At 34.8% G+C, this 14,626-nt stretch overlaps 2 protein-coding genes across 7 annotated transcripts; both read left to right on the top strand.

The window, feature by feature from the left end:
• Positions 1–208: 208 nt before the first annotated feature.
• LOC110641242 (nuclear pore complex protein NUP96) lies at positions 209–6,464 on the top strand. 4 transcript variants are annotated; one of them, XM_058148751.1, is made up of 5 exons: positions 210–2,843; positions 3,735–3,858; positions 4,029–4,165; positions 4,776–4,885; positions 6,049–6,464. In XM_058148751.1, the coding sequence occupies exons 1-5, from the start codon at positions 225–227 to the stop codon at positions 6,242–6,244; spliced, it is 3,186 nt and encodes a 1,061-aa protein (XP_058004734.1). In that variant the 5' UTR covers positions 210–224; the 3' UTR covers positions 6,245–6,464. The 4 variants fall into 4 exon arrangements, 3 of the variants coding, with proteins under 3 accessions (XP_058004734.1, XP_058004733.1, XP_058004732.1); XM_058148750.1 differs by having other exon boundaries at positions 4,017–4,165; positions 4,788–4,885; XM_058148749.1 differs by having other exon boundaries at positions 4,017–4,165.
• Positions 6,465–7,096: 632 nt separating this feature from the next.
• On the top strand, positions 7,097–13,493 carry LOC110641243 (uncharacterized). 3 transcript variants are annotated; one of them, XM_021792899.2, is made up of 11 exons: positions 7,097–7,255; positions 7,395–7,479; positions 9,201–9,285; positions 10,665–10,739; positions 10,830–10,866; positions 11,873–11,956; positions 12,072–12,132; positions 12,243–12,349; positions 12,786–12,851; positions 13,039–13,191; positions 13,301–13,493. In XM_021792899.2, exons 2-10 carry the CDS (start codon positions 7,395–7,397, stop codon positions 13,132–13,134), a joined length of 696 nt encoding a protein of 231 aa, XP_021648591.2. In that variant the 5' UTR covers positions 7,097–7,255; the 3' UTR covers positions 13,135–13,191; positions 13,301–13,493. The 3 variants fall into 3 exon arrangements, with proteins under 3 accessions (XP_021648591.2, XP_021648592.2, XP_021648590.2); XM_021792900.2 differs by having other exon boundaries at positions 7,123–7,255; positions 7,411–7,479; XM_021792898.2 differs by having other exon boundaries at positions 7,152–7,255; positions 7,334–7,479.
• Positions 13,494–14,626: the final 1,133 nt, after the last annotated feature.

The raw sequence follows: 14,626 nt of genomic DNA, 5'->3' as shown, positions 1-14,626 counted from the left end.
CATAATGCTTCAGTTGCTTTCAAATTTCCCCCCATTCCTTATTTCTTTCTTTCTTTTTCTCTGCTCTCAATTTGAAACTTCAGACTAATATCCCATTCTTCACATCTGTTTGCTCGGCAGCCAAATTGAATATAATTAAAGATCAATGATGCCATAACATTTTACTCTAGTCACTAAAGCATGATACTGATTCTGTATAATAATGAACGTTTGTGTTTTATGCTATGTTTTCAGGGGATTCCAGTGAACTACTGAACACGATATCCAATGCCCCTTTTGGCATTTCCTGTGGATTGGATTGTGAGGTAGGGTCTTCTAGTTTACAGGCCCAACACAACAAAAGAATAATATCTCCAAACGGTGATAAATCATGTGAAATTTTAAGAAAGATTGAATCTTCATTACCCATATTATTCTCGACAGATTATTATATGGTACCTTCCTTGACTGATTTAATTGCCCGAGAACTCCTGGATCCTGGTTATTGTAGCCGAGTTCCAGATTTCACTGTTGGGAGATTAGGTTATGGATGTGTCAAGTTTCTTGGGATGACTGATGTTAGGTGGTTGGATTTGGATCAGATTGTGAAGTTTCATAGACATGAAATAGTAGTTTATGAAGATGTAACTGCTAAACCTCCAGTTGGCCAGGGCCTTAACAAGCCCGCTGAAGTGACTTTGACTCTGCAGATAAGGTTGTCAGATATCCATGAGGGGCAGCTCAAAGATGTTGCAGAGAAATTGAGAACGAGTATGGAGAGACAGGGTGCTCATTTCATTTCATTTAACCCAACAATTAGTGAGTGGAAGTTCTCGGTTTGCCATTTCAGCAGATTTGGATTGAGCGATGATGATGAGCAAGATATCATAATGGATGATGTTGTAGCAGTTGAAGAACCACTTGAGATGAATGATGGTGACAATCCTGAGACAAATGAAGAAACCCAAGTAGAATTAGAACACAGTGGACCTCTGCTTCATCATTCTCTTCCTGCACATCTTGGCCTTGATCCTGTAAAGATGAAAGAGATGAGGATGCTGATGTTTCCTGTAGAGGAAGATGAGGAGGTTGGGAGTTTCAATGGCCCTTCACTTCAGAAACTGTCCTCTAGTAAAGAACGTGCAAGAAATCCTTTACAGAGTTCTGCTCAGAAAATGAGCCATAGATCTAGTTTTCCTGTTGCAAGGAAAACACCATTAGCTCTGCTTGAGTACAATCCTGGAAGTTTCAATTCTACTTCCCCTGGAACCATTTTGATGTCCCAACAAAATAAGGGCCTGCCTTTAAAGACAATAAGGGGAGAAGGATTTAAGCTAGACCTGAAGCATCAGACACCAATAACTGGAAGCCATTCTCGCAACATAGTTGATGCTGGTTTGTTCATGGGTAGGTCATTTCGTGTAGGTTGGGGCCCAAACGGTGTCCTTGTTCACTGTGGTGCTCCTGTTGGATGTAATGGTTCTCAGAGGTTATTATCTTCTGTAATTAATGTAGAAAAGGTTGCAATTGACAGAGTAGTCAGAGATGAAAACAATAACACCAAAAAGGATCTAGTTGAGTTTGCTTTTGACTCCCCTTTAAATCTCCACAAAACAATAAATCATGAAACACAAGAAGTTGAAGTGGGTTCCTTTAAACTAAAGCTCCAAAAAGTTCTTTCTAATCGCTTAATACTTTCAGAGATTTGTCGGAGTTACATTGACATCATCGAAAAGCAGCTGGAGGTGCCTGGGCTGTCATCATCTGCTTGTTTGGTTTTGATGCATCAAGTAATGATCTGGGAATTGATAAAAGTTCTTTTTTCTGAAAGGGAAAATAGTGGACAGTCGAAATCTGTGGGTGATGATAATGAGGAAGACATGATGCACGATATGAAGGAAGGTTCTCTGGAAATTGACCAGGAATCACTTCTTCTTGTCCGAAGAGCAGAGTTCAGTTGTTGGTTGCAAGAAAGTGTCTGTCATCGTGTCCAAGAGGAAGTGAGCTCTCTGAATGATTCCAGTTACCTTGAACACATTTTCTTACTCTTGACTGGGCGACAACTGGATGGAGCTGTGGAAATAGCTGTTTCTAAAGGAGATGTTAGGCTAGCTTGTTTGCTGAGTCAAGCTGGTGGGTCTACAATGAACCGTGCTGATATTGCGCGGCAGCTTGATCTTTGGAGGATCAATGGGCTAGATTTCAAATTCATTGAGAATGAAAGAATAAGGCTGTATGAGTTGCTTTCTGGTAATGTTCATGATGCATTAAATGATGTTAAGATTGACTGGAAGAGGTTCTTAGGACTATTGATGTGGTATCAGCTCACACCTCACACGTCCTTGCCCATTCTTTTTCAGACTTACCAGCACCTTCTTGATGATGGCAGGGCTCCATATCCTCTTCCCATTTACATTGATGAAGGGCCAGTAGCAGAGGCTATAGATTTCACAGGGAGACACTTTGATCTTTCATATTATCTTATGCTTCTTCATGCAAATGGAGAGGGTGAATTTGGTTTTCTGAAGACCATGTTTAGTGCCTTCTCGTCAACCAATGACCTTCTTGACTACCATATGATCTGGCATCAGCGAGCAGTGTTGGAAGCTGTTGATGTTTTCTCCTCTAATGATCTTCAAGTTCTTGACATGGGATTTGTTTCACAGCTGTTGTGTATTGGGCAATGTCATTGGGCCATCTATGTGGCCCTTCACATGCCATTCCGTGATGATTATCCATATCTCCAAGCTACCCTTATTCGGGAAATTTTGTTTCAGTACTGCGAAACTTGGAGTTCAGATGAGTCACAACACCAATTTATTGAGAACCTTGACATTCCTCGGTCATGGTTGCATGAAGCTATGGTATGCCAATGATTCTTACAGAGCTAGTTTGTGCTGATATTGTATATCTCAAGCACTTTTTTGGTTCATGAACTTGGTCATGGATGATTTCATTTGATGTTACATCTACTTTGACATAGATGCATACATACGCTATTATGCTCACTACAACCTTTAAATGGGGTTCCTATGACCTATGAAACCAAGTCTCATATACATACTCCATTCCTCAAGTGCCCTTCTGTTTACCTCTCTCTTCCATCCGAGTGCACCATATCAAACATGATGGCATCTCTTTCAAGGCGGCAAGAGATATTCCTCCACTCTGCTGCACCCGTGAACTTCTGTGAACATCTACAATTGCTATAACTCAATTGTTATCTCTACCTTTGTCTTGATGACTGCATTGGATGTTTCACATGCCTTCGGGTGCCCATATGTGCATCCATGTATATGAGCAAAATAAATTATTAAAAGCCTTCAAAAGCTTCAACTTGATAAAATCAAGTGAGTCTTCAGATTTTTATGCACTTGAAAATCTCTTATATGCCCCTTGCCCTCCTTCCGTATGCACATAATCACATGTGTAGTTATCCTTTTCAGAAGAGTGAGACTTGTCTTTTCACCCAGCTGCACCTGTCAACTTGTGTAAAAGCCATTTATTGCTGCAAATTTTACCCAATTAAATTTCTTGTTATTGTAGCAACAAATCCATTTTGCATGAATTGTACAAACTAATTATAAACTTTATTTTAACATTAACCATGGGGAATATTGTAGCACATCAACATTCAGTTTCAATTTTTAATTTGGAAAATTTTATGTAGATGTGCTTTCATATAATCTTCTGGTTGTTACTCTCTTATAAGCATCTTGTCTCTGTTATTCATGTATTTTATTCTTGGAATGCAGGCAGTTTACTTCAGTTACAATGGGGATCTCTTCAAGGCCCTGGAACACTATCTTGAATGTGAAAATTGGCAAAAGGCTCATTATATTTTTATAACTTCAGTTTCCCATAAATTGTTTTTATCAGGTAAAAAGTTGTCACCTTTTGCATGTTAAGTTGAAATGTGCAAGTTTTTATCATATCATATTCACGCCGCTGGGAAATCCTGATGGCAATGCTTCTCATGTTTATAATGGTGATAAGTTTGTCAAGTTGCTTCTTTTCTTCAAATCAATTTAATGCAGCTAACCACTCAGAGATATGGAGGCTTGCAACTTCAATGGAGGACCACAAATCTGAAATTGAAAACTGGGACTTGGGAGCTGGAATTTATATATCGTTCTATCTCATAAGAAGTTCATTGCAAGAAAACAATAATACAATGAGTGAACTGGTGAGAAAGTGTATTCTGAATCTTAATGCTACAGCCCATAGCATGTAGTCTATCATCTACATTACTATCTTGTATCAAGATTTAAAGTAGCCAATGCCGATTAAATTGGACTCTCAATTAAGTTATGCTGTTGCCTTTGCTTAGAAGCAATAGTTGCACGTTAAATATGTTTTATCAAATGCAATTCAATCCTGACAGTCAAATGGGTATGACTTTGTCTATGAATTTTCTTAAAGATTTCAATAGGGCATTAGTGCATCAACAGTTTTCCCTCTATATGAATGTTTACAGAGCAATACTTCTAAATTGGCTATTTGCTCATGCACAGAGTTGCTTTTCCTTCTTACTAGACTAGCATGTCAGAATTCTCCAACAGGAAGCACAACAGACTTTAATCTTGATGCAAGGTGTCATTTTAATAAAAAAAACAATGAAAGTAATAAATCATTTTAAAGCCTGTTTAGTAATGGAAGATATGACTCGATGTTTTTGCTTTTAATAGTGTTTTGAATTATTTTTTATGATGGGTATTGAAAAGGCCTGTGGAAGCTCTAAATATGTAATCTTATTCTTCCTTCGCTCTCTGTTATGAGTGTTAAAGAACATGCAGCATCTTTTGCAGGATTCTCTTGAGAACAAAAGTTCTACCTGTAGAGACTTCCTTGGTCACCTGAATGAATCTGTGGCAGTTTTTGCTGATCGATTACCAATTGATGCAAGGTACTTCAGCACTTACTTCGGCACTATATACTATATTTTTATTGTTTCCAGTTGCTTGTTAGTCAGTTAGTGTATTTTTACCTGTTTTATAAGATCGTACATGCTTCCTGTGAAAATGGAAAGCAAAGGTTATTTGCCTTAGGATTTTCTTAAATGAAGTATTTAAGGGTGGGCAATGCTTAATCATCCACTTTATTTATTGATTTATTTCTTTTGTACTCCCATCCAGACACACTGTTCTCACAAAGAAGTTGGTTATTTGGTTGCATGACAGTCCCCTCCAGACCCTTGCAAAGCAGGGTGCATAATTCACTTGGGAATACCCTTTTTTCTATAATATTTATCATAGGGATTCAAGTTCAAAATTATTGATGTAGTGCTAATATGTTATTCACTACAAAGTGTTATAAATAAGGAGTTTTTTGTATGTGCCTTGCTAATTGTTTAAATCGTTACTCCAGGCATTTGAACTTTCAAGATCAAGGTCTTCATAACAGTGACAAATAATATGCATCATATCTTAGAAGTTTGTCCTGTTGAAAGCAGATTATCAGGAAACAATCTTGTATTGTTAATCTTTTAGTTCACCGTAGATCATCTGTTTCTGGCTGCACTTATTTCTTTTGCATTCTCACTCTAAAATTTCATTTTAATGAATAAAGAACAATAATTACTAGCAAGAAGGAAGTTGATTAAAATTTATTTAGTCAATTAATATGTATGAGAAGGATGAAAAGGAGGTTCTGATTGGTTGTGTTCTTCTTCTTTTTTGTGGGGATTTAGCTTCTTCTTTTTTGGGGGGATTTAGACTAACAATCAGCACCTGCTTTATCAATATAATGATGCACATGACATTCACAGCTAGTTATTCATTGGGAATCCTTGCTTTAACTCAAAGAAAGATGATGCTTGTGGTTTCTTTAGAAAACAGTTTGAAGATCACTTGCCTTCTTAAGTAGTTGCATTTTTCCTTTAAAAGGCAGAGGTGGGAGCTTGAAATTGTGAAGGGATCAGTTATACTTGGGTTTTATCTGTCATATGGCAAGTGGAAAAAAAAAATGAACAAAAACGAAAACACAATTTGGAGATGATATCTTTAGCTGTTCCCTTTTGTTGCTGAGAGGTCTTAGTTCGTTATTAACATGGTTCTGTGTATGTTCCAGGGTAGCATACTCAAAGATGGCAGAGGAGATCAGTGAATTGCTTCTATCTGATATTAGCGAGGGCTCCACACGTGATGCTCAGTTAAGTTGCTTTGACACAGTGTTTAATGCACCAGTTCTGGAAGACCTCCGCTCAAATCATCTGCAAGATGCTGTGTCGCTCTTTACATTATATCTTTCAGAGATTGCCACTTAGTCTGTATGCCTTCTGCTGTGGATTACAAATTCATAATTTACAGCATTCAAAAGTACAGCACTTTTGTTGTAAACTTGCTCTTGTAACCAATTTTTTTTTTTTTTTTTTTGTAAATCCTTTTTATAGCAGAAATAGACATTGATGAATCTGCATGTGAAGTTTTGTCTCTAAAAGCAAGAGTGAAGCTCGAATTGTCTCTACTGGAAGCCATATTTTCAAATGCTTGTGCCAGCGAAGCTCTTCAGTAGCTTACCCCTATTGTAGTAAATAGGGACTTACTTTTCTTTAATTTTGAAGAGAGACTTTCACTAAACCAAATCAAAAGTTAATACATATACATTAAATAAGAAGTCAAGAGAGATAGGACTTCACTCCTAAATGCCAGATCGGGAACTCAATATTGTTACTAAACAGTGGGTGATATAGTTGATTGATTTGCGTGCAAAAGCGATAGAGCAAGAACTAAGCTCATCTAAAACAGCAATACAATTCAATTAGATACTACAAAACCAAAATAAGAAGAGTTTGAATGTCGGCTCTGAATTACTAGAATGAAGAGCAGGAAATCATATTGAAAATGAGGTTTTGAATTTGAATTTAAATAAAATCTCAAGCTTGAATTCTAATTAAAGTAAATGTAAAATTCATTTAAAAAGAAAAAAAAAAAAAAACTCCTGGCGATGACTAAAAGGATGAATGTTGATTCTAAGGCATGAGTTTGGAGAGGGAAAAGGGCTTAAGTGATGCAAATCTTAATAGTAAGTAGTTAGAAAAACAAGAAGCTAAATCATCGTAGGCACACCTGGAAAGTCCTCAAGGGCAGAAACCCACCAATACCAATAAAAATAAAATGAAAATTAAAAATTAAAAAAAAAAAAAAGCAAAATTCCATGGTTAATTCTCATTCTCTTTTTCATTTTATTTCTCTTTCTCTTTCTCTAGAAATTAGCGCTCCGCATCTGCTCTAGAAGAGAGCAACGAAGCTTCCTTTAGCTGGCTCTCTATCTCGAGGTCCCTCTCTCTTATTTTTTTTTTCTTATTTTTAATTTTTATTATAAATTTTTGCTTTCGTTTTCAACTTGTACTTAGCTGGATCGATAGCTAGCTAGCTAGATAGATCTTCTCTCTCTAAAATTCGCTGTTGTTGAAGATGCGTCGCTCTGCAGCCAGGAAAAGTGGTCAATCCAATTCCATCGCTCCGATCACTTCTTCAGCTGCGGATCTTTTTCGCTCCGGTACCTCTCCTTGCTCTTTTTCAAAAAAAAAAAAAAAATGAAAGTTTATCTTCCCATCTATCTAAATTCTGTTTTGGGATGTAAATATAATTTGAATTTATTGTTTTTTTTTTTCATGTATGGAATGATTTTGCTTGTTTGATACACGAGTTGATTTAATTATTATTCATAATATTTGCTTTTATTTTGGGTTATTGTAGTTCGAGTGGATTTCCCTCCTTTTTTTTCAGTTGATTTCTTAGAATAAAAGGTGAGAATTTAACAGGAAAGACCTTCAAAACGACAAACAACTATACCTTATCATGCTAATGATAACTTCCCAATTGAATTTAGGGCTTAATCTAGCTCCATCTGAGTTCTTTTACTGCTTCAGGTAAAGCACAAGTATGGTAGAGATAAATTATATACAAATACGGAAATACCCTATGCTTGGCAACAAAGTTTATTTGTTGTAATGTTGAAAATGATATTAGGAACTAGGAAATGTTAGAATAATACGTACTCTGTTCAATAGGAAATTCTGGGCGATTTGAAACTTTCACTCCACTGGTTTCATGGTTGCTTCAATAGATTTTCTTTTTCTTGTCTTGACAAATAATGAAAAATTGAACAGTGAATGACAGAATAAATTTCAAGAGTTGTACCTGAATTTTAAGTGTTGTAACAAAGATGTCCCTAATATAAACCCTGAATTTTAAAATTTTCATTGTAAAATTTTTTTAATTCCCAATAGCCGGGTTGTAAATAACACGATAATGTGGACAATTGGCGATAATCAGTTGTTATATATCTAACGCTTCATTATCCCATATGGCTGAGATTATTTCATGGTTGATTGTGAAGAAAATCATAGCCGATTTTGACACTATCACATAGAGGAGAGAGAATTGTCCACGTCCTGCCACTATGAATTGTATAAACAGACTCTAGGGAGTCAAAATGATTTTTTGTGCAATATTTTACAATTTTAAATTCAATGATAGCTCTGTTACAACTCCTAAAATTAAGGGACAACTATTGAAATTTGTTCATCAATTACAGCATGAAGACAGTATTGATGATTGGGTTCTTTGCTTTTCCTACATGAGTGCTTGTTAAATAGTTTTCACTCCCTAATGTTTTCACATGCTTAATCATGCCAAATAGTTTCTTTGCAACTTCATTTTGTCTGGTATAAAGTTGAGTGCAAATTCTGAACTTAAGAAGTTTTCTCAACACAATTGTTGAAAAGTTGAACTATTGAAATCTGATTGCAGCCATTTTCAGATTGAATCTTTGACATATAAGTTTTCAATCTGTCCCTTTTATTAAGGTAATATATAGCTCTTTTTTGTTTTTTTTTTTTTCCTTCTTATATGTTGGTGATCTGTGGTCTGAAATCTGATGCACTCAAGAAATGTCGGATTTGCATATATCTCCATTCATGCAAATGAGTAGCTTGTCCATCCAGTAAAATTTCATTCTGCATGAGTTTGATCCTTTTTGAGGATTGTGTCTAACTACATGTTCATGATCTATAATTGGTTAGTTTATTACTTTTCGTGCTTTATGCCAGCTGAAAGCAGAAGTTTTCTTTGGCTGTTAAGAAGTTTCTCATTTGGGAGTGGTGGCCTTTTAATTATCTGATTTTTGTTCAAATGCAATTAACAGTCACTGATTTTTTGAGTGCATTTACTATGCAATTTGGGTTGTTGTAACTGAGTAAGTCTTTATCTGTTCAGCCTCAAGTAAAGCATCTTCAAAAGAAATGGAGCGAATTGATAACCTATTTTACTCCTATGCAAATATTTCTTCTGGTTTGATTGAGTAAGTTTCTCTGTGAAACATGCAGTTTAATTTTGGATTGCCTTTTAGCATTTTATTTTGCAAATTTCAGCTGCAGTACATTATACTTCTGTTGAATATTCACTTTGAATTTAAGGGAATGACATATCGGTTGATTACTTGGTAACCTAGACATGGGCCTGGTCTAGGTTTGGACTGGAACTGTTCACACCCAGATTTGACCCAGACTGTTTTGAACTGGACCGAAACCAGACTGGACCAGTTTTGACGGGTTTGGTCTGGTTCCGAGTCAAACCGGATTTTTCACGTTTGAAAAAGATAGAAAATTAAAAAAATTTTGACCGTCAAATTTGATCAAACAAGATGAATGAAACTGGAATTGAACTATAGCCGAGGGATACCCTTTGGTCTGGTCCAAAGTCCTCAGCACTTGGGGCCAGAATCGGACCACGCCCAGGCTTATGGTAACTTATGCGTGAACTTTTGCAAAATTATGACTTTTAGATCAATGCTTCACTTTCCATTTTAAAATACATCTTTGACGCTTTTTTTTTCTTGAATGTTAATTTCACTGCTGGAAGGGAAAATAATGAAGTGAGGGGAAAGACTCTAGTTCTTGGGATTGATTTCTAATTAGATAGCACTTTGTGGATATAGGAATAGATGACTGGAAGTTTTTTAAATAATTTTCATCACTTGGCCCTATTTTGATCTCAACATTAAAGTGAGGACTGAGTGAGGATTGGAAGCCAAACAATGGGAAAACATAAAACGGATGGTTGAAAATATATTTCAGGAGGATTTAGAATCAAACAGAATATCTGAAAGGATGCCCAGTGTGGGCTTCTACAAAAGGAATGGGAAGTCTGATGGAAAACTCAAAACAGATATTCTGGAAGTATTGAGGATCATATAGTTGAAAGATTTTCTTGAACTCTCTCCCCTAGTTTTTTTATGAAGAATCCTACAATTCCATCATCTTAAAAGATAATAGCTTTTTCTTTTGTTCCTTTCGTGAAAAAAAAAAAAAAGATGAAGAAGAAGATAGAATGAACTCACCCTTATGATTTGTGAACTGGTTATCCCAATAATAAATAAAGATTGGTTGGATTGCCATTATAAGTTGAGCTTTTACCTATCTGGACAATGTGATGGTGTTCGACCAATAGGAATAATATCACCGAAAAGAGAAGAAATGTGATGTAAATAGTTTTTCAATAGTAATTCAGTTTGTAGTCTTACTCTCTTGAGGTATAAGCATATATATAGTGGCTAAGTAGTTTGAAATTTGTCTGAGTAGTTGTATTTGAAATGAATATATATATATATATATATATATATATTAACTTTTTAAGATTTGTGAATGGAATTCTGATGTTATAAATATATCCTTTAAACAGCCCGGAAGGAATTGAAAACTTATGTTCAGATATGGAGGTGGATCATACGGATGTGAGGATCTTGATGCTAGCTTGGTAAGTTGGATTAAAGACATTAGACATTGTACTTCTTAACTTTTGGCTTGATGCTTTTCTCCAATAACTGATGGACTCTTTACTTGTCAGGAAAATGAAAGCTGAAAAACAGGGATACTTTACCCTGGTAAGGAACATCACTCATATGGTACCTGCATCGATTTCTATAACATTGTTTATATATTTAGTCAATTAATTTTATTATCTGCTTATCTTTTTATTTCTCGATTCAGTTTACTATTTATTGATTGCTTGATGGAGCATATTGGATGGACATATATATATATTGGATGGACATATATATATATGTATATGTTGTACTTGTTGCTGGATTGAATAAATTACTGTAATATTAAGTCTCATGGTTTGGATTTTATTGTGACTATCAAGTTACATCAGTTGATGGCACTTATGTCCACATCTTTACATTATACATATGTATAAATATACAAGTAATTTTTATAGTCCATCCTTGAACTTTACCTCATATTTCATTTTTGTTCTTTAACTTCAATTTGTTACTAAAAAAATCACTAAACTTTAATTTTGTTTCATAAAAAATCCCTCTAACTTGCAATAACAGTTTTTCAGATTAAAAAATCCTTCTAAGCTACTATGTGACATCTACAAATACAGTTTCAGCATTTTCCGATGAAGAGTAAATCCTCCTTTTTTCGAGGAAGCAGATCATTGTAATATCATTGGTACTTTTGTGATAAGTCCAGATAGTGATTAAAATGGCTGGTATTTTTTTAATGTGAGAGGAAATGAGGTAAAAAAAGATAATTTCATTATTTTTTTCAACCAAGAAACTTGCTATAACAGATAAAAATGATTTTTGTGAAACAAAATTAAATTTTAGGAATTTTTTTAGTAACAAATTGAAGTTAAGGGATGGAAGTGAAACACAGGGCAAAATTCAGGGATGAGCTGTAAAAATTACCCATTTATATACACACACGATATATGCAGTCTATTAATCAACTGAGTTATTCTTATCTAAGCTCTCTAATAGTCTCCCTGCTCTTTTCTCATTCTTCATCTTGTTCTTCCATCATAGACCATCATCATTGTCTGCATAGTAAGTAATGCATTCGTCCTTCTTCCTATCTTTCTAATTTTATTCTTGATAGGAGGAGTGGCGAAGAGGTCTTAAAGCGCTGAGGGCTGATACTGTAAATAAATTAAAGAAGGCCCTCCCAGAGTTAGAGAAAGAGGTATAATATGACTCTTTTTCTTTACTTTGGAAGGCTCACTTCAGTTATTTGACAGGTTTTGTTAATGTGTGTAATAAGTTTATAAAGGTTGATTTTTTCTTTTTATCTTCATAAGGTCAAGAGACCATCAAACTTTGTGGATTTCTATGCCTATTCTTTCCGGTATTGCTTAACAGGTATCATGTAGAAACACAATGTTAGCTGTGTTTCCACCTTTATCTGTGTCTCTTTCAATTTCTTTCAACTATTTATTTCTTCTTTTCCCCCTTTTTATGTCTTCACTCAGAGGAGAAACAAAAGAGTATAGACATTGAGAGCATCTGTCAGTTATTGGATCTTGTTTTAGGATCTCATTTCCGTGCCCAAGTTGATTATTTCATCGAGTACCTAAAGGTGAGTGGCTTGATTGCTATATGCTTTGCAAGTTTGTGTATATATATATATATATATAATGCTGTTTCCTCTCTCTCTTTTTTTTTCTATATTTGTTTTAGTTTCTAGGACTGTGTATGTGTTTACAATTTCAACTACTGTCCATCTCTCCTGTCTATTAGCTTACTGGTAGACTATAGCATTGTTGTGCTGATGAGCCCTGTGTCTGTCATCTGTGTTTTCTATGGCCAATCTTGATTCGTTATTGTTTTGCTTTCACTGGAAAATTTATTAGAGATTTTACAGTCGTGTGGTTTGATGTACAAAGTGGTCTAGACAACTTTATGGGCCAAATAGATATTGAACATACCATTTATATTATGTGTATTTTCTTAGTTTGTGATGCCCTGCTCCAAATTAAAATGATCTTATATGCCATGCTTGCTCGTGGATACAGATTCAAAATGATTATAAGGTCATAAACATGGATCAATGGATGGGCTTTTACCATTTTTGCACCGAGGTACTTTCTATTGTTTACCTAAATAGTTTTAATTTCTTGATTGCTGAGGAGAATTGAAGATTTTTTTTTTTTAATTGTGTATTCGATTAAAATTTCTGTTCATCTTATATCACATGCTGTTTGCGCCTTTGCTTGTGCACAACTAGATGCATCTTTTTATGAATTTGTTAACGCACCTTCTTGACAGATAAGCTTCTCAGACCTCAGTAATTATGATCCGGAACTTGCTTGGCCCTTGATCTTGGATAATTTTGTAGAATGGATGCAAGAGAAAAGGACTTGAAACCTGCTGTCCTTAGGTTGACTCAGTCCTCTACTGTAAACCATCGTTTTTATTGAAGTAGGTACCAGAGAAATCTTTTATATTTTTGCGCAAGTTGGAAATTGTATTATTTTTGTGGCGTCGCCTGTAATTCGTTGTTTAATAAATGTGATTGATCTGTCTGCAGGACTGTTGAAACTGCACACATTAAACTCCGCCAGCATGTTTTATTTTCCCATTTTAATTTGATTTTCGCCCTTTACAAACATTGAACTCTTTCTCCAATTCCTCAAATTTCATGTAATTGATATGCTAGAGCTTGTACAAGTCTTGTCACTGTTCATTCTGCTTCCATCATTGATTCTACAATTACTCTCCAAGGCAAATAGCTACAGTGAATTGGGTTTGATCTTGTTTTGAGTTAGCTATGTTGTTCTTTGCATAGCCTAGAAAATGATTTGGACAGCACATGCGCAGGCTCTCCGCAATGCGATTAGCATATTTTCAATGAAATACGTTGATTTTGTGGTTAAGTGGGCTTGCGTGCATTAAGGGTGTGCATGGTTTCTGGTTCTTTCGAAGTAATCGAATCAAATATAAAATGAAAATTGAACTGAATCAAAATGGTAGAGGAACTGAATTAAATTGAATTGAATTGGTTTGGTTTTATTGGTTTTGTCATAATGTCAAGCACTGTCGTTTTCAGTCAAACAACGTTGTTTCCTGTGTGTCTCTAACGCAGTTAGTGCCCGTGCCTAATCCCAATCCTAGTGGCCTTTTTCATCATCAAAGCGATTCATTTCATAGAGATAGTTAGATGTATTGGTATATGTGTATTATCTCTCATAATTATATAAAATTCTATATAAGGAGTGTTTATTTTTCTGTGAAAGAGGAAATATTACTTTAATATGCGTAGAGAGTATTGTATAATCTTTCCCTGCAACTAACATTAGATTTGCATTTCATAACAAATTTAAACAATAAATATACCATCTTTTAAAAAAAATTTACAAAATTCTCTAAATTTCAACAATTGCATATGTGCAATTGTCATAATTTTTACTTCTCTTCCACTTATTTTCTCAAATTTAAATTTTGTTTAAATAGTTCTTCCCCACATTATAAAAAATTAAAGATTTCTTTTAGCTTAGTAATGTGAAATTTCTCTCTTTTTTTACTTAACATACAACCTATTATTACATGAGCATCATGAGAGCAGAAGTGAAGATCAAGACGAGATGAGAGAGAATAGAAGTTTATGGGCTATCCTATAAGTGATTGGATTGCAATATTAACTTTGTTAGTCATTTTGATAAATAAAACAATCTAATAATTTATATAAGTTCAAATTAATATGTAATTTATTCAGTATTCTCTTTGAATTTAACATAATATCAAAGTAGGTCATAATCTAAGACTTATACAAACATGGTGTGTAATACTGCAATAAGCCAATTCCAAGTAGATCCATGGGCTAATAAAAAGAATTAGACCCAAGTCAAGAAAGAAG

This window comes from Hevea brasiliensis, chromosome 6 (genome assembly GCF_030052815.1).
Source record: "Hevea brasiliensis isolate MT/VB/25A 57/8 chromosome 6, ASM3005281v1, whole genome shotgun sequence".
NCBI classification, from domain to species: domain Eukaryota; kingdom Viridiplantae; phylum Streptophyta; class Magnoliopsida; order Malpighiales; family Euphorbiaceae; genus Hevea; species Hevea brasiliensis.
The sequence above is the reverse complement of the archived record's forward strand: the minus strand, read 5'-3'. Positions and strand labels throughout refer to the sequence as shown.

Coding starts and splice junctions, on each gene's coding strand:
- LOC110641242 (XM_058148749.1), top strand. CDS start 225: ATGTTTTCAGGGGATTCCAGTGAACTACTGAACACGATATCCAATGCC. Junction 3,859..4,016: donor CCATAAATTGTTTTTATCAG/GTAAAAAGTTGT, acceptor AATTTAATGCAG/CTAACCACTCAGAGATATGG. Junction 4,166..4,775: donor ATAATACAATGAGTGAACTG/GTGAGAAAGTGT, acceptor AAGAACATGCAG/CATCTTTTGCAGGATTCTCT.
- LOC110641243 (XM_021792899.2), top strand. CDS start 7,395: ATGCGTCGCTCTGCAGCCAGGAAAAGTGGTCAATCCAATTCCATCGCT. Junction 10,867..11,872: donor AACAGGGATACTTTACCCTG/GTAAGGAACATC, acceptor TATTCTTGATAG/GAGGAGTGGCGAAGAGGTCT. Junction 12,133..12,242: donor TTTCCGGTATTGCTTAACAG/GTATCATGTAGA, acceptor GTCTTCACTCAG/AGGAGAAACAAAAGAGTATA.